This window comes from Alosa alosa, chromosome 2, assembly GCF_017589495.1.
Source record: "Alosa alosa isolate M-15738 ecotype Scorff River chromosome 2, AALO_Geno_1.1, whole genome shotgun sequence".
Classification (NCBI taxonomy): Eukaryota; Metazoa; Chordata; class Actinopteri; order Clupeiformes; family Clupeidae; genus Alosa; species Alosa alosa.
In genome coordinates this window covers 23,874,716-23,896,565 of record NC_063190.1, presented here as the reverse complement: position 1 = coordinate 23,896,565, position 21,850 = coordinate 23,874,716, and the positions used below count along the sequence as shown (strand labels likewise).

At 42.1% G+C, this 21,850-nt stretch overlaps 2 protein-coding genes across 9 annotated transcripts in view; both read left to right on the top strand.

Moving 5' to 3' along the window:
• The first annotated feature begins 147 nt into the window (after positions 1–147).
• ccdc169 (coiled-coil domain containing 169) lies at positions 148–4,720 on the top strand. Of its 3 annotated transcripts, XR_007192904.1 has the most exons (9): positions 148–310; positions 545–627; positions 755–865; positions 1,318–1,358; positions 1,564–1,662; positions 2,516–2,569; positions 2,952–3,028; positions 3,278–3,424; positions 3,851–3,931. XR_007192904.1 is itself a non-coding variant. In XM_048237512.1 (8 exons), the coding sequence occupies exons 1-8, from the start codon at positions 174–176 to the stop codon at positions 3,951–3,953; spliced, it is 702 nt and encodes a 233-aa protein (XP_048093469.1). In that variant the 5' UTR covers positions 149–173; the 3' UTR covers positions 3,954–4,720. The 3 variants fall into 3 exon arrangements, 2 of the variants coding, with proteins under 2 accessions (XP_048093469.1, XP_048093468.1); XM_048237512.1 differs by lacking the exon at positions 3,278–3,424 and having other exon boundaries at positions 149–310; positions 3,854–4,720; XM_048237511.1 differs by lacking the exon at positions 3,278–3,424 and having other exon boundaries at positions 151–310; positions 3,851–4,720.
• Positions 4,721–5,147: 427 nt separating this feature from the next.
• The window catches only part of LOC125287910 (serine/threonine-protein kinase DCLK1-like), a 57,377-nt gene continuing 40,674 nt past the window's right edge, over positions 5,148–21,850 (top strand). For 5 of the 6 annotated variants that reach the window (XM_048234024.1, XM_048234017.1, XM_048234010.1 and 2 more), the window contains exons 1-3: positions 5,148–5,420; positions 6,094–6,453; positions 6,775–7,121. In XM_048234024.1, coding sequence (XP_048089981.1) covers positions 6,096–6,453; positions 6,775–7,121 — 705 coding nt within the window. In that variant the 5' untranslated portion in view covers positions 5,148–5,420; positions 6,094–6,095. Of the gene's footprint in view, positions 5,421–5,909; positions 5,992–6,093; positions 6,454–6,774; positions 7,122–21,850 lie in introns of those variants that run through there. The other variant, XM_048234003.1, reaches the window with a different exon arrangement.

Genomic DNA, 21,850 nt, shown 5'->3' with positions numbered 1-21,850 from the left:
AAACAATCTGTTTGGAAAGGCTCTGGAATTTTTATTAAGGAATAGCAGGGCAAGGACCCTGTGTAAAAGGTCCTATAAAGGTATTATGTGTTTGCTGCAAATGTAGCATACAGCAAGTGGTGAAGGGACTTGCATGCGCTGCCCGCCAGTCGTCAGGAAGACGCTTACCGGATATGAATGTCGCCAATGGAGACGGAGACACAACTCAATACAAAGTTTTCGTAGGGTCCTCTGAAATGGAAGACCCAGATTTAGGGAAGTTTGACTTGGCTCGCTTGCAAGCAGAGCTTGATCAGGAGATGGAAATGAAGTAAGTAAACAATGTAATATTGGGCACCATGTGTCAAATTTAGACGCTTAGAAAAAAAGAGAAAATGATATTAGGCCCTGGGAATTTATTTCAGTCGGTCTGCTGTTACACATCCTCAGTGCAATCCTTTGTTTAAACTTTTATACTTCTATAACTTAATAACTTTTTTTTTAATAACTTCTATAAAAAATGTGAACTTTATTTACAATTATTTCGTGTCCTTTCCTTTCGGAGGGAGTTGTTGGAGGAATCGGTCTCAGATCTCAGGAACACCATGGCTGATTTGGAGGATAGACTCCACAGTGTAGAAGGTGAAGGTGTGTGTCATATTGCCATTATCGCATATATGTTTTGTGTTTGTTTATTATGCATTTGCATAATAAAAGGAGTGCACGAGCTACGTCTGAAGAGGAATGTCTTTCCCATAACATTTGCTTACATTAGGAAACGAATGGAAGACCAGATATGAGACCCAGCTGGACCTCAACGGGCAGCTAGAGCGGCAAATTGCATTTGTGCACGGGAGACTGGAGGATCTCCGTGGTAACCCCATGGGTAAGGAGCTGTTTTATGTAAACGTCGCAGGGAGGCGCCAAAACGTTTAACTTTAACTCCAATAGCTGCTACTGGGAATAGCCTACTTATTTCATTTTTGTTTTATTTTCATGCATTTTTGGTTTAGCCTATTGTTTAAATTTTGTCTTCGTAGTGCTGCCTCTGTTATATGCGTGAAATATAGGCCTAACACATTGTATGACCATTGTTTATGATGTGCCATATAAATAAATTTGAACTTGAAATTGAACTTAAGAAATAATATAGCTAAACGTCTGTGTGAACACCACATCAGTTTATAAAATTAAAAGTAGGCTTAGTACAGGTATAAGGTTGTCTCTATAATTATGAAAGTATAGCCTACATCTACATAAGTTGCATATTGTCTAACTTTGATATTTAGCTTACATTGATTATGTTCTTATTCTCAATATCGGTATCTTTATTTATAGATAGACTTGCATCAATAAGGTCCTATGATGCTATGTCAGAGGTAAGATACACACACACACACACACACACACACACACACACACACACATAGAAAGTGTGAACGAGATTCTCTACTACACACACACACACACACACACATAGAAAGTGTGAACGAGATTCTCTACTTCTGACATGCTATGCCAGAGGTAAGTTACACACACACACACACACAAACTGATTTAAGATTTGTCGATCACTTTTCACAGGAAGCTTTGAAACACCACCTCAAACTCCTTACCACTGAGAAGTCCAATCTTCACAGTCAGCTTCTGGATCTCCATACAAGGATTCAGCAGGAAGGCAAGGTCTGTGTATGCATCAGAATCTGTTCATTTTTAACATCCATATACAAAAACTACAATTTCCTTCAGGTGGAGTTTTCCTTCGAAAAGTTTATGCTGAAAAACATATTTGCATGTTTGTATGTTGAACATACAAAGGCCAATATGGCTGTAACACGTAGGCCCATGTGCTTTTAACCAGTTCTTGCCATGATAAATTAAAGGCTTTTTATACTTTTTCAACTTCAGAGTGCCTCTGCAAATTCTTTCATTTTGGATTCTCACTTCACCCGTCGCAGAAGAGCACCTGCGCAAGGAATTATCTGAAGTCTCTTGAGCGCCCTAAGCCCCTTTGTGTCTTCTCACATGCATAGCATGTTTAAATCAAATTAAATTGAATTGAAATTGAAATGTAAGGCTTCTAAAATGTATTTCTAGGCTTTGTGAGTGCCTTAGATATTTGCTACATTACAGAACTATTATTTGGATCCCCAAATTGAAGAGCACCAGAGGGGCACCCTGTTTCCTACCCTAGCAGCACTCCTTGCAGACATGATTGCAGTTTTTTTGAAACAGCAAGGCTTAATCAGTCCTGCATTCGAAAAAAGAGAATGCTCTGTTTTATGAGAGCCATTACCATGTGATACATTAGCATTGCCTTTTTTAACAACATGAAAATAGCTTTAGGGGATGCAGGAGATTAACCGAGATATAAAGGCAACACTGGTTAATAATCCAAGAGTAGATTTACATTCTTTGCATTCTGTCTCAAGCATTGTGTTGGTAATGAAAATGAGGTGGTTGCTGTAATAACACATCATGCCATTGCTGTAATAACATCATGCAAAACTGCAGTCGCTTTGCTTGTTTTAACCAGGCTTATCAAAAAACAAATGAAGAGAGACGCGCTTATATAGCAGAGATTGCAAAGGTTGGTTATGAATAAGTTTTGTATGAAATACTTCTTTAATTATGAAATGTTTTATCTTATTTTATTCATATGGTGGCAGTAAGATGGGTCATTAAAACAGTTTTGCTACAGTGCCCAATTTGTTGTCTAGTTTTGCATATGGGTCGGGGGTTGAGATTGTTGTTCCTGCATGTTTGGAGTTTCTAAGTAGTGTTGACGAGATGTATCAGATCCACCTACATCCATACCTTTTCCATCTTATATTTAGTGAATGGTGAAGATTTTCCAGGTGTGGTTATTTTATATGCCTATTCTCTAGATGTGTATTTGGTGATTGTAAAAAACTACTTTTTCTACTGACTCATGTCATAATCATAATTATCACATAATAATGCTCTTTTAGGTGTCATCAACTCTGGACATGAGCAGAAAGACACAGCTTCATCAACCACGAGAAAATGGCAGAAAACCCGTGAGAAGGTGCAGTATTTTCTTTTTACAAAAACATTGAAACACAAATACAGGTAAATAATTCCTAATCTCCCATCTGATCAGTGAAACAACTATGGCAATGTGCTGCACACCGAGGCACCATGCTGTGAGGGACAGAGGCGACCACCCCACGTTTAGGGAGGTGCGCCACTGGATAAGGTGGTGCTGAGGGAAGGAGATGGCAGGAGACGACAGTTCCGTACAAAAATATAATTTATTTTATTGTCCACAAACCAGGAGGAAACACAGCAGGAATCCAGACATAAAAATCCAGGGATCTTCAGTATGTATCTTCAAGTGAACATTTGAACTCGCCATTAAACTAGGCAACAATTCCACAGACTTTCTAGGCTCCCGGTCCAAACAAGGCGACCTTGCCTCACAGTAAGCAAGGTTAACATTATAAACTTCAATTTACTTTTAAACTCTAAACTTCCCTGGATCTCCAGCGCTTCCCTCTGTCTTCCGTTGTCTCCAGTCTATTGTGTGTCTCCCTGTGTGAAATAAGCCTTCCATTAAATAGTCTAGGCAATTACCCAATTAGGTCTGGGCTAAACCATTATAGGAAATGTGGGGGTGGTGGTGGTCTGTACCATTAACCCAAACACAGTTAAAATCAACACCTTAATACAGGCATAAACCCATACACAGCCATAAACCTGGAACTGAGTGCAGGTGAGTGTGTGGCTGCAGGCCTTGCAGGTGTGGCACAAGGCAGTTTTTCAAAAGTTTGTCGTATAGTAGGGGAAAAGGAGAGGACTCCTTTTTCTCACATGGGTAATATTTATTTGTTTGTGTTTATGTTTACAGCAGCTTGGACAATTTGCCCCACAGGAAGCGCAACCCAAAAGGGAAGACAGCGGGTGCCACGGGAGCATCCAATGGGAGCCGATTACCCCGACTAAAGCGCTGAGTCATCAGGGACATTAAAAATCTCAAATGCATTGGCGATATGGATCAATAATGTTTGCCTCATATATTCTCCACTGAGGGCGAGCAGTACCAACCCTCTATCAGGAAAAGGTTTTGCAGTTATATGAGTTACAATTGACGTAGGCCTAACTGTAAGTGCTTATGAAAATATCTGTAAAATGTCTGAACGATAATGCTTTAGAGATATTGTGTTGTTTTAGAATTACTATACTACATTCTACACTCTGCATTCAGTAGAACATTGTGTAGCAACACTGAAACATTGTTTTCATTTTTATCTTTCTAAATAGATTCAAGCCCAGATTAATGCCCAATGGTGCCTTTTTGACACACCCTCATTCCCACATACCTACACAATATGTGCTTCATAAAACCACATAATATATCAGCCATATTTAATGATAGATTGAAAGCAACTTATATCCATAAAGATGCTGGTGCTTCTGCATAGATGGATTGGTTGATCCAAACAAATGAGTAGCAGTGCTGTTTTTCATAACTGGTTCGTCTCTACATAACAATGTTTGTAACACAGAAGACCATTGCAAACATGAAACTATCTTTACGATGTTGAAAAAGGTTTGTCTCATCGACCCCTGAGCCTTTCTGGAACAGGCAGTGAAATTGTTAATGTATGACGAAATGCTACCACCATGAATTTTACCATAACAGGTAAAGAATGAATATCTGCAAATGACATTGTCATAAGAAAATCACAAAAGGTAGACACAAACCTTCACAATAAACCTTCACACAAACCTTATGGAGTGTGTGGCCTACTTAAAATGTTCTTAAACAATATTGAAGAATGTGTTGTCTTTAAATAAAAAAATAATACTAAATAAATAAATAAGTATAGCCTGTATGAATTTATCAATCTGAAGCTTAAAGGTAAGAGATGACCTATTTCTTATTCTCTATTCTCTCCATATCTATCCACCTAGCCCTGTGTAGACACACGAGGTAAGCTTCCTCAGCCTCCATACCACAACCATTTCGGGTTTAATGTCTTGATATCAGCCGAAAAAAGAGTTATCATGGTTCTGTTCATTTCCCATACCCATGGTCCTATAGTCAATGAGAGAAGCTTAGTGTGCATTTCTTCATGTGAACAAAATTAGGTAGTTATGACGTCAAGACCACCTTTTACCAGTCGTGCACGTTGGGAGGCGTGTAGCGGTTGTAGCAGGTCTGCGGTGGGACGCTGCATTAATGAGGGACTAGCTAGCCCATGTTAATCACGACACGACAGCGAGAGGAGAGGACAGCAACTGCAGCGCAGCCGCTGCGTACTCTGGCAGGCTTATTGCTCAGTTTATTCGAAGCTTTGGCTATTGGGTCAACAAAGGCAGCGTAAATCTACTTTGTCATTTATCATTACCTAACCAGAAAACGGAGTATTCACATCTGAAAAGATTAGCTGGACTAGGCTACGGAAATTAGGAAGGTAAGCGACAACAATTTTGCTTATTACTAGGACAGCGAGAGTGTTAAAGATGACTAAAGCCTGTAACATTGTTTTGAAATCGCCGTCTCCTAAGAAGCCACGTACCCTACTGTTACCACTAACTTCGACGTTTAGCTCAAGGTTGTCATTCACTTGTCGACTTTGTAGGCTATTTCATTGGTGTCTTTCTTTCTGCGTTTATTTGTGTACCTCCTGTGTTAGAAAATTCTTCTTTTAATAATGTGTAGGCTAGGCTAGAGTTTATTTGACTGCCTTAATTGATTTAAAATCTGACGTCAGGTGCAAAATTGTGCATGTGTAGGCTACCTCCTTTACATTATACTATACGGCTTGTCAAAGTTGAAAATATAGCCTTCATTATTTCCAAAGCAGTTAACCTGGTGAAATGAGAAGGCGTGTCTGCGCAACGAGCCCAACAAGTACAAGTCGTCTACTCTAGTCTGAGGCTTAGACAAAACACTGAAGAAGACCATTTAAGCCGTCATTAAAAGTTATTTTCGGACCAGGGAACACTACTTGGAGTAGACTGCTCGCTTTGCCATCAGCTAGAGTATGGTCTAATGAAACACACTTTTTGCGGTCTGTTTTACTATAAATAAGATTTCCTTTGTCACAGAAAAGTATTTACTGAAGCCTACTTTGTGTTCTACAGAGATGGAGAGGGAGCATTTCGAAGAGCGGGACCCGGGTCAGAGGCACGGCTCTGGCGCACGAGCAAATGGGTTGCCAAGTCCGCCACACAGCGCACATAGCAGCTTGTTCCGAACGCGCACACTGAAGGCGCTGAGTGTGGAGAAGAGGGCAATGAAGGTCCGATTCTATCGGAATGGCGATCGGTACTTCGATGGCATTGTCTACGCCGTCTCTGGCGACAAATTTGGATCATTTGGCGCACTACTGGCCGATCTAACTCGTTCCCTCTCTGACAACGTTAACTTACCGCAGGGTGTCCGGACCATCTATTCAGTTAATGGGTCAAAAAAGATTACATCTATTGATCAGCTTGTGGAAGGTAAGTATATGAGCAGTTGATCGTTTATCCATGACATAGGCTTTGACTTGAGGCATAAATCTCAAGGCAAAATTCAGTTGAGTTACTGTTTACACCCCTAGTATAAGGTACTGTATCTTTTCAGAAGTTTTCAGGGAAGTACTATGGTCCATCAGTAGGCTACAAACCAAGGAATCCACCAAGATTCTACAATTAAACCAACCTGTCAGGTCAATAATGGGCAGTTATATGCCAGAATGAACAGTGTTAGCTGTGATACATTCCCTAAACAATGATGAACAATTCTTTGACATCCTCTTCCTTTTATTTGTACATTTGCAGGGGAGAGTTATGTGTGTGCATCTATTGAAGCTTACAAAAAGATTGACTACACCAAGAATGTCAACCCTAACTGGTCGGTGAATGTGAAGGCCTCAGCCAACTGCAAGCCACCACCTTCCTTGGCAAGTACAAAACTAGGGTCCACCGAGGTGAAGATGTACAAGGACTTCATCCGGCCAAAATTAGTGACCATCGTCCGTAATGGTATGAAGCCTCGCAAGGCTGTGCGCATCCTCCTGAACAAGAAGACAGCCCACTCGTTTGAGCAGGTCCTCACTGATATAACAGATGCCATCAAGCTTGACTCAGGTGTGGTCAAGAGGATCTACACTCTAGATGGCAATCAGGTAAGGGTCATTTTTTGTTGTTAAAATTGAAACATTTTCATAGCCTTGGTTTCAGTTTTCAACCTTTCCTAATATATCATGTACAAGTATGCTCACTGGATTATTAATGGTGTTGTTTACTGATAGCTCATACACTGCCTGCTGTATATGGTTTGTGTCCCTTATTAAATCTGTAGTGAAACCTAACCTTGTTGCTTAGTCATTCCAAGAAGCTTTTACATTTTTGTTTAGTGTTTAGAAAAATGGACCATTGGTTTCAAGGTTTGCATTGTGAATGTATCCATGAGTACCTGGAATGGTCCTTATGTCATGGCACAGAAATGTGCGCTCTGATCTTGCGTAGAGGGAAGCAAAGTGGGAGAGAGATTATGAATGGGGTCTAAGAGTTCGCCCACTCTGTGGCTATATATGCTTGTCATTTAGAGAACTGCTGGAAATAGAATTCCCTCCTATATATTCCGCCCACATATCTGCTGCCTTCCTTCACATAACACACACACACACACACACACACACACGCACACACACACACACACAACCTCATATCTGTGCAGGCAGGTAGCGGGGAAGAAAGATACCATCTGTCTGGAATTCATCAAAGACTAATTGCACTTGCAGGAGATGCTATTTTCTCTTTTCTGATGCCTGTGCCCATTGATCTCTCAGGAGAGAGCTCTGACAGTACCTCCAAAACACCTTGTAATCCTTTGTGTTAGTTAAGAATTGGTCTGAATTATTCTTTTATATTAACTTTTCATATCAAAATATAAGACATGAAAGAAGCCTGAATACTCTTACCAGAGGTAATGTTATATGCAAAAATGATATGTTTACCCACACATCATTTTAAACAATTTTAGATGACAAAATTCTTTTCTCGGCCTTTTTGTTTCATTAAAACACTTTAAGCCCTAGAGCATCCACTGTTGTTCCTTATTGATCAGATTAGCAAAATAGAGCATGCATATTAATTTTGTTTTTGGTCTAAAAACAGTTTTCTAGATCTGCCCAGAGTTGTCATTGCCATGAGCCCTGGGCCATTTCCTCCCTGCGTGTGCTAATAAGTTCCCTGGCGATAAACTGAATAAATTACATTTCTGTAGCTCCTCTGTGTGTGTGTGTAATTCCCGTAAGCTGTGCCGGCACAACTCAGCCTCTGGCCTGCTGACATCTCTTAAAAAAAACATTTCACCTCCCAAGCTAAAAAAGCACTCATTTGCACATTAATTTGCACGTCACTGGCCCAGCTTTCTTTTACACAGGCGATGCTGCATGCGCTTAGACATTACAAAATGGGGCACCATAGCCTGGCTCACCCCTCAAAAGTGGTAAGAGCATTATGGGTAATTCTTTTTATAGCGCAGGTGATTGATCAGGCCTTGAGGCGCCATGAACCATGACAGATGGGCCGGGCTTAGACCCCCCTCGCTGCAGTTCATGCCGTATGATTATGCAATTATGGACATGCGAAAGAAAGGAAAGCATGTGGTAGGAAAACGAGGAGGATGTCTGTGTGTGGAGAGGGGATGAAAGAGGGTATAGAGGCATGCAGTAGAAAGTAGAAGCATAGCTGAGAATCTGTCAGGAGACCACTTGTCATTTACGATTAAGGAGTGGAGGGGAAGGACAGATCGGCATGGGGATGAAAGAGACTAGCTGTATGTCTGGCGGTGCTGTGAGGCTGTGGCTGTTTCTCTCTGTCTGGCCCTTTGGTCGAGTCGAGTGTTTGCAAACTCCAAGACCTCTCCACCAGCTCTCTGGGGGTATTAACATTTCAGCAAGATTTTCTAAATGAATAGAGAAATCTTTCAGTCAAATCTCATTATATGTTGTGCACAGAGAGAGAGAGAGAGAGAAAGAACAACAAACCTTTACCAGAATAATATTTTTTTTTATCTGGATATGTAAGCTTTCCCAGCTTAGTTTCTTTAATGAGCTGGAGCTGCTATGAATTAGCCCATTTATCCCTCGTATTAGCATACAGTATTAAGGTGTCCAAAGGTTAGAGGAGGCTTGTAATCTGTACTTGACTGATATTTTTTATTATGCCTGCTTACCCAGCCTGCCCACTATGTCGGAGAGAGTGTTGCATTCACAGACTGATAGCCTTGTGCTGAATCGAGGCAATGTTAAGGCTGTCTCCAGCTGCACAGAAATTGTCAATCAGAGAATGAGGTTTCTGGGCCTTTCAGAGGACCTCCTTGTCTCATGGTATCCCATTGTTAACCCATGTAATCAGGCCAGAGACTGTAGATCGTGGCCCGATTCTCATTCTCCCCTCGTTCACATATTCACTCGAGAGTCAGCTGGAAGGAAACAATTACATATCCACATATGCACCTCACAAGGCGAGTGCTGGCTCAGCTTTATGCAAGGGTTGTTGTTGTACAGTTGAATTCACATCACGTTATAGTAAATTAAAGGAGAATTCCTGTGTGATATTGACCTAAAGTGTGCTGAAACAGGATACCGAGTGTGAACGTATGTCTCATAGCCCACCTCGGCTTGTCCCCTGCACTCCAAAATCTGGCGCTAGTTAGCCGATGCTACCAACAGCTTTTTCAATGGTGGTGCTTCGGCATCGGGCTAGCAATGCAAATAAATCACTGTTTTACACCATTTACGAGACAAAAATAATTCCGTGGAAATGCATGGATTCCAGTTTCTTCCAGTAGCAGCAACTGGAATCCATGCATTTCCACTGAATTATTTTTGGAATCTGATCCCTTATCATACCTGTTCATTCTTACTCGTCGCTCGACTTATCGTGACTAAATTCAAGATGGCTGCAAACGCTAAACTTCGTGAAGATACTGTCTGTATAAATCGTCTTGTAAGTAAACTACCAGTGCTTTTTCAAAGTTCTCAATGTCTCGTTTTAAATGTCAGGGCCCTCGGAAGTCTACCAATGAAGTGTGGAGATACATTGAGCCTCGTAAATGGTGTAAAACAGTGATTTATTTGCATGGCTAGCCCGATGCCGAAGCTGTTGAAAAAGCTGTTGGTAGCATCATCTAACTAGCGCCAGATTTTGGAGTGCAGGGGACAAGCCGAGATGGGCTATGAGACATACGTTCACACTCGGTATCATGTTTCAACACACTTTAGGTCAATATCACACCGGAATTCTCCTTTAAATGAGATAGCCAAAAGTGCAGGTACTGTATATCCAAATAGTTTCGTGTCAACAAGGAAAGCAATCATGCTTCCAAACACCAAGCCTAAGTAATCATGAACACCATGTTAGATGCTGTTTGAAAGAACCGTGTTGAATCTTGCTGCCTTTTTAATTTATAGCAAATAAAAACAATTGTATTATTCAGCATAGTGTGCTAAGATTGCCTTGGGGAAAGATCTGACAGACTCATACTGCAGCACTATTACAACTACACAATTAATAATTAAAAAAAAACAATGAGTAAGAAATTGGGACGGGACGTTAACCCCATTTGAGTTTTTTTTTAACCTAATAGTAGCTGATTGCAAAGCCAACCAACATGAGCATGTTAGATAAAAAGGATTTATTTGATTTTCTACCCCTTCATGCCAGCATGACAGACCTAAATGACACTGCGCTCGGGCCCTGTCTGTCTGCACTTGTCTTTACTTGTTAGAAAATTAGACTGTGAACAAACAGCATTTGCCCAGCCTGTGCCATCTGCACAGTGCTACTCTGAACGTTCGGCTCGTCTTATGGCTTTCCCTGAGCCTCATCTCCAGGTCAACACAGGTCTCAGTTATCTTAACGTTTGTTTGTTTGTTAAGCTTGTAATTAGCTTATTTTTTTTAAGCAGACTAGTGTTTAATTCATAGTTCTCCAGTTAAGTGTCAGTTTTCTCTGTTATTTTACAAAACAGTTTAATTTTTGTTATCTTATGTGTCTAATTCACTGTTTCTCATCAGTATAGCATACCATCACGTAGAAGTATTTTATCTTTTTAAAAGTAATTGACCAGCTGAGATGTTAGAAAAGTGTAGCAGGTTGCTGTATCAACCGGTTGGGTCTGAGAGCATGATGCATCAGCAGCAGCCTCTAAAAGGCTTCAGACATGTTTGAAATGTCAGCCTGAGATGTCTGGACTCTCTGTGAGTTCTGCTGAGTAATGTTCAGTCGGTCAGTCTACCTCAGTGGACATTCAGACCTCTGCTCTGAGAAACAAATGCAGTCAGCTGTAATGTCCAAGCATGTTGACAGTCTGGCTGGAAGCAGCTTCTCTCTCACAAGTTACATTTTATTTCGCTAACTACCTTTTAGACTTGCAAAAACAAACACACTTTTAGTGTGTTTCAGCACCTTCATTCAGCCCAGTCTCTGTGGAATCTCAGCTGAAGAGATGTAGATATAGACTATCTGAGCTAGTCTTGCTTCCATCTGCCCTCGATAGAAAAATGGGTTATGATGACATGGTAAACACATGCATTTACTTCATTCATTGGAAGCGTTCATTGTGTACTCTGTACTGATTTAGGCACAACACCCACACGTACAGTGACAGCTAGCGCGGTGGTGCTGTAATGCCTGTGGCTGTTGCTGTGTTGCAGGTTCACCCCTGTAATGAACAGTGGGAGGCTGTGGCTTACGCAGCATTTCCGCTTCTATTGGCGCCAGTGGGGGGGAAGAGCTGATGTCTGGAATGGATTAAATAATGAAAATGTCACATTGCAGGGAGCATATCAGGACCAATTAAACCAGCCTGCTGGAAAAGCCATGCTGGGTTGCTGCAGGCTTTCTATCTCTCTCTCTCTCTCTCTCTCTCTCTGTTACTCTTTCTCTCTTTCTCTCTCTCACCCTCCCTCTTTCTCTTACTCAACACTGAACATTTCACAGACCAGACAGGCATATTTCACTTGCACAGGGGGAAAAATCTGTTAGAGACTAACAAGCTGCCCTGCCATATAACTTAGCACACTATTTCTTTTTTTAAACATTCGCAGGATTTGCTGGGGTTCTAATTTTAGTTTCAACCTGCCTCTTCCTCACAATCCCTGTCTCCAGAGACACTGATCTTTCCACGTATATGGTATCTATCACGACGTGATCTAGTTGCCTAGGAACGGCCCGGCCACTGTGATGTCATAAAGGGAGGTTGTTAGTGTGTGAGGAGATCTGCCAGTCTGATCATGGAGATAGACGATCCATAAGTGGCTTAGGCCACGGACACGGCTTGCCTATTATTACACGCTAAGCCTCTGTTTACACAGGTCCAGCACCATGAACCACTTGCACTGCTACTCAATCAAGCTACAGTGCTCTCACACCCCCCACACACACACAGATGTTTAGCCACATTCAGAAACACACGCATATACACACAGACAATCTCATAAAGACATACACACACATATACTCTTAAAACGAATGTGTTGAAAACAACACAAGTTGCGTTGTTTTAAACACATCTCTGTGTCCAGATAGGGACAACACAGTTTGTGTTGTTTCCTTTTTTAATTTGTTACACATATGTGTTGAAAATAACACAACTTAATGAAAACAACACAACTTGTGTTGTTTTTTAAACACATCTCTATGTCCAGATAGACACACACACACACACACATACAAAGACTCAGGAGCTCATACACTCACACACACACATGCACCTGGACCTCAATGGGCTATTTTTACTCATGTTACGCAGCAGGTTCTTTCAAGGTCACACTGAGGGTCGGCACAAGTGAATCTTACTGTTTAGACTGAGAAATAGGCTCAAAGGACAATAAATAGCCTGTCACAAGACTCCTTACACCAGTCTGTCTCTGCCATACTCTGTCAGTTGGGCATGGTTTTCATGACAAAGCACCAAATTAATTAGGGCTCAGTGTTCACCATGGCCCCCAGCCTCTAGAGTATCCAGACCTGCTGGCTCAAGCATATGGTCTTATATTTTCCCCCTCAAATCTTTCAGCTCAGCAGTTTTCCTCGTACCAAGCTGATGCTGAAAACACGCAATGTGGTTTGTCCTTATTAGCTGTTACACAAAGCCACAGTAGTCTCTCATTGATCATGTTGGCCCTACAAAGTGGCATTCTCACTTTAGGATACTGTAAGAGCATCTGAGTGAAAACTTGTCTTGTGTTCTTCAGTGCTCGGCTGTCATAGCACACCATATTTTGTACTTTGAAAAATGGGATAGCTGTCCATTCTACCATGTAGCTCTTACCCCTATTTGTCATGCCTGTTAACAGACTTTGGTCCTGGAACAATGTCTCCTTACTTAGTTTCTTATTTCAAATGTGCCTAAATGCTTACTTGCTTACTTACTGTTTAGTACTTGTGAAAGGCAAAATGTGATGTTTGCAGTCCCCTCACCACTGTCTTCCAGCTCCGTGGTTGTCTGTTTTTTTTCCATGTCAGCTGGTTCTGGCACAGCCACTGAAGTGTAAAAGTGCAGGTAGCAGGGGACTGTCTGCGCTGGTTCAGAAACTCTTGGAGCCATGCCCGGGCCTCTCTCTCTCTCCCCTCGCAGCTTTTTTTGTTGAGTCACTGTGCCCAGCGAAGCGTGCCTCAGAGGCAGGTACGCTTCAAAAATTCTTATGAGCGATGCCAGCAGAGCGCGAGAGGAGAGAGAGAGAGAGAGAGCGACTCAGAATCTGTCAGCAGTGCGGAGTGTGTGCCGGGACACGACAATTAAGAGCCAACTGCCATCACAGAACACTTTCACAGTTCTGCTCGCCTCAGCCCATTGGAGGATTGTTTTTTCTGCCACACGTCAACCAAACACATCTGTCCACGCAGATGTCCCAAGGGGCCCTCAACACAAACAGTGGCTAGGTTTTTAAGTTTTCCTGCTTTACATGCTAATTAGTGAACTATCATGCAAGGCTTCTCATGTAATTATACTGTCATACTGTATGTGTTTATCCATCATCCCCAAACAAGCTCTCGGCTTCCTTGGTTCACATTGTGTGTTCTTGGATGTTATGTAGTGGATGTCATATGACTGTGGAAGGGATTTGACCTCAGTGCCAGGCTGGAGCGCGCTGAAATCTGGCCTTTTGAGACTGGTTGCCTTTACCAGCTTTCTCTTCCCGGTGTGTTACTGTAGAAGGGGTGAGAGTGGCACAGTGGTCTCTACTCCAGACACGCCCACTACTTTCTGATTAAGAGCATATTGCTGAGGAGATGTTGGTTGGTTGTGAATACATTTGCAAGAAGAGTGAAAGATGAGAGGAGGGACAGACAGAATAGAAAGAAAGGATCTCACTGTCTTGCAGGGGAGTTAAAATCTGCAACTCCTCTCAGAGGACACACTCTCTCGCACACACTCTCTCTCTCTTTCTCTCTCTCTCTCTCTCTATTCTCTCTATCTCTCTCTCTCTTCCACCCTCCTTTTCCTCCTTCTCCCCTACTCTGCAGTTCCTCAATGACAAAAGAAACTTAAGCTTCGGCTCTGGCTTTGGCACGGCAGCCACCTTACATAATTGAGCTCTTACGTAACAGGCCCCTCATCCTCCAGCAGTCTGCATGTCGCCGATCTGATTTATGATCGTAAAGACGGACGCTCGTTAATTTGACGCAGTGCTCATATTTCGCAGCCATGCCACCATCCAGCCACCCTGTCTCCAGCACCATTCATCTTCCTCCTTTGGTGTTCTCATTCCCACTGATAAACTGTTCGGCTCAGGCATGGAATTAGAAACAGGTCCTGTGACGATGAAGCTAATAGTGACTCGGGCTGGGGACAGTTTTCCCTAAACCGTCCTGCTGATGTACCGAGAGGCCTGGGAGGATGCGCTTTGTTTGATCCAGATTTGCCTCCATCTGTGTTTCTCCCAGAAGTCCTCAACCCAAAGGAATCTCACCCGAAGTTGTCGTTGTCGCTGGCCCGATTTGCAGTAGATGGAGGACCTGCAGTCTCTGCTGTTACACAACCACTTAACAATGCCATTTGTGCATGAAAGTAGGACACAAAAGATAACAGATGTCAATGCTGAACTCTATCCTCTTATAATCACGCAGTCTCCTCCTTTTTAGTTCTCCTTAAGGTTTTAATAGGCATATTTTGAAACTTGGCCTGGACGCTGTACGAATGCTACTCAGACGCACTGGCAGCTTGATGGGGGGGTGGACGGTGGGGAGGTGTCAGTTATTTCTTGGCTCTTACGACTCATTTTGTTTGGCAATGATGATCTAATGAAACATGTTTTGCCCATAGACAGATTCTTTCTTTCTTTCTTCTTCTTCTTCTTCTTCCGCCTCTCATCATATGGCCTGTTCTCTGCGGCCCCCATGTTTATGCAAGTGGCGGGCAGATTTATTTATGCCCGGGTGGTGGGCCCGACAGGCCAGTGCTCCATGGGTAGCCTGGCGGATCGTGCCAGGTGCAATCTCCCAGCGCGCACCAACGCATCGCTCCTCCGTCCTGCACACAATGGGAGAGCTCATCACACACACACACACACACACACTCAGCAATCCCTCCCACCTCCCACTTTATCCCTCCCCCGACCCATGTATGTAATCTCACACAGTGTTTAATAGTCTCGTAAGTGGTTTAGAGCAGTGGCGAGATTATTCCAGGGTCTGTGAGTTCCTCTTAGGCGATCACATTTGGGATTAAGATTGGTTAGTCATTGAGGAGAGATAAAAAGTGGTCAAGGATGAGTCTGATATTTACTGTGACATTAATTTGCACATGGATATTTAAATTGTTCACGTACCATTTCTCGGGTACTTACCGGAGGTATAGTGACTTCTCAAAGTAACATACACACATTATTGAACCCATTTTCTTTTTTACCCATTTCATATGGACATTTTCTTTTTCACCCATTTCATATGGACATTTTCTTTTTCACCCATTTCATATGGACATTTATTGAGCCCATTTTGTATTGACATTTACTGTTTTAGGGCCATGTGAAATCCATTTGGTTAATTTGTTTCCTCTGTTGTTTTTTGTTTCTCATGAAATATGCCTTTATGTTCTACCAAAGCAGTCATTAGGACATAGGCTACTATGCTTTTACTCTCACTCTCTATGTACCTATAGGTGATAAAACTATGGTATGTAAGGAGTAGCCTGTCTATACAGTGGGTGGGCTAACCCCTCACTCCCCGACAGGAGACGTGCTTGCTTGTGACAGATGCTAGATCTCAAGGCTCTTAGCCTCCTTAGCACGTCCGTCCCACATGCCTGAGGGTTGAGAGTTTAAACTCCGGTGAGGCACTGTGCTTCTTCGGTCACGGCAAGTTACAGGTTGCGTGCGTGTAGGTTTGCAATGATTGTATGACATCTAAAAATATATAAATGAAGTCTCATATATTATAGCTTTTCATTGGATTGGGAAGAATGAAAAACATGTGCAATCATATCTGAACAGAGATTACCCCCAATTAGCCCAGTTAACCATATGTGTCATGATGCTAAGACATTGCTTAGATGGTTATTCTAAGATTATCCAGATACTTTCCCAATGGCCTGACTTTTTTGTTTTGTTCTGGTCAGGAAGCACGGGTTGCATTGGTTGGCTATGAGTATCCACCAAATGTGCCCCACCAATTGATTTACCACTTGTTTAATTAACATGGGCTATAGTCGTCTCTGGGATTACAGTTACAGTCTCACGTCGGACCAAAACAGCAGTCAGTTTACTTGTCTGGACCCGTTGTTTTACCCAACAATCTTCATCAAAGGTTTATTTCCGCGTTTAGCCTTCACTATGATGTTTATTGTTGAATTTAGCTTTTCTTTTACTTTCCCACATCGCAAAAGGAATTGGCAAGAGAAATATTGTCCCCATTCTCGTCAGTTGTTCTGAAGTTTTCTTTGACTTTGATAAATGCATGTTCAATGACAGCAAACAGAAAAACAACGGCTCAGTGCGGTCGTGTGCCGCTAGTGTTTATTTATCGGCAATTGACAGTGTGAGATTCAACTGTGCAGGCTGTCCCACTTTATTGAGGTTTCAGCACCAAGGACAGCTCCATGCTGGGCAGAGTGGAATTCTTTGTTGCTATTCAACTGTGATTCAAGACTTGTATTCTCAGCTAAAGTACACTCTTAAAACGAATGTGTTGAAAACAACACAACTCGCGTTGGTTTAGAAACATCTCTATGTCCAGATAGGGACAACACATTCGTTTTAAGAGTGTAGCAATACAGCTGCTCGTACCCTGGATGATCTTTCTCTGCTGCTCTGTACATAGTAAATTGTGTGATTTTCAATCTTATCTTTGTATTGCTTTTGTTTTGTCTGAAGTAGAGAATCTCGTTCACGCTTTCTATGTGTGTGTGTGTGTGTGTGTGTCTGTGCATGTGTGTGCGCGCACGTCCATGTGTATGCCTGCATCAAAGGCAGGATTAGCAGCCGGATGAGGTGACCCGTTCAGTAGCAGTGGGACGCTGGCTGTGTGATGTGTGAGGGAAAGCGGTGGCCGCGGGCCTGAACTCCATCAATACCGAGCGGCTCCACCACAGCTCATTATCAACCCACAGACACCACCAGCACCACGGCTCTGCTCTGCTGTGCCAGTGTGGCTCAGGCCTGGGTGGGTGGTGCTTTCGTAGGGGGCAGCAGTACTGTGCTGGCATGGAAAACTCTGGCCTGAGCTGTCTGGCATACTGCTGGGAAAGTAACAAGAATACCTAAGGTCGCTCACAACACAGACACAATAGCGTGTATCTCACATATGCTGATATGTAGGATAGATGTGTATGTGTGATAGATTGCAGTCTTAAAAGTCAGTAAAAGGGGCAAGGATTGGGCAGGAAAGGTGTGTACTGTCACTGTGTGTGTGTGTGTGTGTGTGTGTGTGTGTGTGTGTGTGTGTGTGTGACTTGTAAATTGTGAGCTCTTGTGCAGTTTCGTGTAAATAAATGTTTGCCATATTTGACCCTTTTAGCTTACACCCCTCATTTCAACCAGCCAACAAAACCGAGTTCTGCATGTTTTGGCTCCACTACATTAATTATTCAACATTTGAAGCAGTCATTTTGGAGACAGCCCTGCTGAAAGGCCAGCAACTGTTTGAACAGACAGGAGTGGCTGCACTTTGCATTCTGTCAGCTGTTCTCACGTGCCCACGGGCAGCAAATGACCACTTGTTAAATATGATTTTAACATGCCTCTGTGACACCACAAAATGAATTAATAAAGAAACAGTGATATGAACTTGATGCTGTTTAATCTTTCATGTCGGCACTAAACCAAAGTCACAACCTACCGCAAACGTCTACAGGCAAATGGCACAGACGAACCAGCTCTCCTCAGATGTGACTGGATGATGATGTCACTCCCATGTGTTTTATTTTTTTTGTTTTTTTCTCACCTCATCACATGAGTCCTCTTCGTCATCCTCCTCCTCCTCTCCGTCTGTGAGTGGGTGGCGTGAGCTGGGAGCACCGGCTGAGTGCTGACGTGCTCTGGTCCGTGGGATGGTTTGGGTGAACTCACTGGCCTCACTTATGACTCTGCCCTCATACATACAGTATGGTGCCTATACAGATCTTGAATGGTGCCTATACAGATCTATCTATCTATCTATCTATCTATCTATCTATCTATCTATCAGATGGAAAGAACATCAGCATGGATTGATTAATGCTTATTTCTTTGATAACCAATTTTTTTGTCTTGCACTTATCACTTTACATGGCTCACATACAAGAATCATATACGCATCACATACAAACACACTGATAGACTGACTCACGCACAAACACACATACACACACGTGTGCACACACACACACACACACACACACACATATTTTAATGCTTTTATTTGGACCTTAACACAAGGGAAGAGATTTAAAGATCCAAACATTAATGGAAGTATACGTTGCAGTAATGGAGCAGTACTTTGACAGTTTTTTTTTTTTTTGTATTTGGCTTGCTTAGCTCACACAGTTGAAGTCTACGTAAAACAAGTTTGTGCACATGTCCAAGACACAAGGATGATTATATTGAACTGGAATCTCAGGTTTTTGATACTGTTAACAAGTGGCTGATATTTTAACAGCTTGGAGTTGAAGCAAGTGTCCATATACAGGTCAAAAGAACTAGGGATGCACGATATATCGGCGGCCGATATTATTGGCCGATAAGTGAAAAAATGAAAATATTATTATCGGTCCGATAACAGAATTCTGGCCGATAATTTGCGGCGATATTTTTTAAAGTCCTAATATAGGCCTATGTAAGGTACACTGAGCTACTTGAGCTTGGTTGGCTATACTTTTTCCTCAATATAATGTCAGCGGTGTGAATGTATTTCACCACTCTAACAAAATCTGTGGATATGCGTTCATTTGGGAATCTGTGCATCTCAAAATCCTCTTGTGAATGATCCGCCATTTAACCTTACCAGAGCTGAGCTCAGCCCTATCTAGAGTCGTCTTGTGCTGATGTGTTTGCACATTACTGCGCTGGTCGGGGAAACAAATAAACAAACTCGTTAGTGGGACGAGTACATAAGTAGGCCTAGTTCTAAGTTGTGTTTTAGTATTATATTTGCATTACTTTAGCTTGGGTTTTGTATTATTACCTAGAAATATGCTAACCATTCCTGCTTCAGTTCCAGACAGGTCATCATAATAAGTTATTAAAACCTTCGGGGCTAACCCCTTTCATTTCTGCTGCAGGAGGTTGTGCGCAACAGAGTAGACGGACATACTGTAAGATACAGTCTGAGGAGTTGCAGCTTTATTCAGTTACCCGCAGATGAAACTAAACCTAAGTTTCCCTCACAAACTCTGATTTGGTCGCTATACTGTAGCTTATTCCCAGCTGAGCCGTTTATGAGTGTTTAGTCCTAAATGAAAACGATTCAAACTCTCTAGCCACTCACTCGCAATTCACTGACGTCAGGTTCACTTAAAGGAGCCACACATACTGTAGGGCTAGGCTACTGTTATGTTGACTGCTGTACTATTGAGGACTATTATGAGTTCTGTCCATCATTTGGTGGTAGGTAAAATTACTGCAATAAAATTATGCTTATTAAATGCTTTCCCCAAATCACTTTTCACATTTTTTTTCCAAGAGTAACATTATCGGTTATCGTATCGGTATCAGCCACAACAAACCAATAAATATCGGTTATCGTTATCAGCCCTAAAATTCCATATCGGTGCATCTCTAAAAAGAACATCCTATCTCAACAATAGAACATTCTTATTAGTCATATCTATGATGGTGATGTCTGGGGTGTTATATGGGGGGGAATATTACAGAGAGAGATATTATTGGTGTTTTCATCATTGAACCAGTCCACTTTACAGTGTGAAGTTTGTATATGTTTGTTCCCTCCTGCACTTCTTTGATGCTTTGTGACACTAAGTCCACCAGTCTAGCATGCCTAGATACACACACACACACACACACACACACACACACACACAGAGAGAGAGAGAGAGAGAGAGAGAGAGAGTTCATGTATCAGTTCTGGTCCAAAGTAGCTTCACACTGCCTCCCTGTGGTTTGTTGGTTTGTGTGATTTTTTTAAGGAGGTCACATTGTTGTGAAGGGTTCTTCAAGATGTATTTGTAGGCTATATACATTATTCTCAGTAGTCACTAGACAGTAGATAGACAGTGGTAAACAAGATTTGACAGTATGTCAGAACTCACGTTAAGATGTTTGTCATTTTTACACAGGCTGTCGTCATCATGCTGCATGTTTCCACTGTAGCCACTAGATGGCCAACATGCGCCATGTAAGACCAAACAAGCAGCAGACAGAGAAGGCTCCTGAAAGGCACAAACCAACCCAGTAGTATATTCAACTACCAAGTACCAACTCTAGGTGTCTCTCGCTCTGCATGTACGAGATCACCAAAGCAGTATTTTACAGCCACACCTATAGACTGTTGCCCAGTAGGTATCATCAGACTAAGTGTTTGTATATTCCAATACCATATGATTTGGCACTGTTGTAGATAGTGATATTTTCCATCTTTAATGATATACTGATTGTCTCGTCCAGTGGTGCTGCTATTGGAAATTGATGTTAAAAATGAGGATATGTGCTTTGTGAAGATATTTATACTTCTGTCCTTATCCCTCATCTGAAAAGCAAATCCAACGGCTCAGAAGCTTTATTAAAGCCAATCCACCTGCTAATACCCAGCGAATTGTGGATGATATGCAATAAGTGTCATATATTTACATACATTTGTGTTTATTTCTGTATGTCTGATGTCTGAACCCTAATTTATATTCAGAATCTCGCTTGGCAGTGCCAATCATTTGTATTAGCACAGATACATTTACATTTAGCTTAATTAACTAATTAAGCTTCTAGCGCAAGTGACATTCCAGCCAAGACATGTATAAACATGGACAAGCTATCCTTAGAGAGTACTGTATGTTTTACAACCCAGCTGTTATATAAAAGCCTGTCTGATTTATAAAAGTGTACTGCTTGTGGAACATATAGGCATGTGCCCAAATTCTGTATAATGTAGAATCCATTTTTGCCGAGCTCCCAGTCTCAGAGTCGTTTGTTTGGGTTTTTATCCTGACATGCGGAGCGCTGAGGTTGAGTGTGCAGGGGCATTATGCATGAATTAGACCAGTAACAAGTTGCCTGAGCACGCAGGCGGCCTCATCAGTGTCAGGGAAAGAGCATTGGAAATGGGTCCCTCCTCATCTTCTATTTACTCCTCCTTTTGAACTCTCCCCAGCTGATAGAGCTTTGAGTCTTTTTCTCTTTTTCTTCATCTTTTTTTCCTCCCCTCTGTACTCTGTTTTGAGTGACAGCTGACTAAACACTGCTGTTGCGTA

Bases quoted from the DNA above. Each gene is read 5' to 3' on its own strand.
- ccdc169 (XM_048237511.1), top strand. From the start codon at position 174: ATGAATGTCGCCAATGGAGACGGAGACACAACTCAATACAAAGTTTTC. The intron at 2,570-2,951 runs GTTGGTTATGAA...ATGCTCTTTTAG, and splicing joins ATATAGCAGAGATTGCAAAG to GTGTCATCAACTCTGGACAT. The intron at 3,029-3,850 runs GTGCAGTATTTT...TTATGTTTACAG, and splicing joins GGCAGAAAACCCGTGAGAAG to CAGCTTGGACAATTTGCCCC.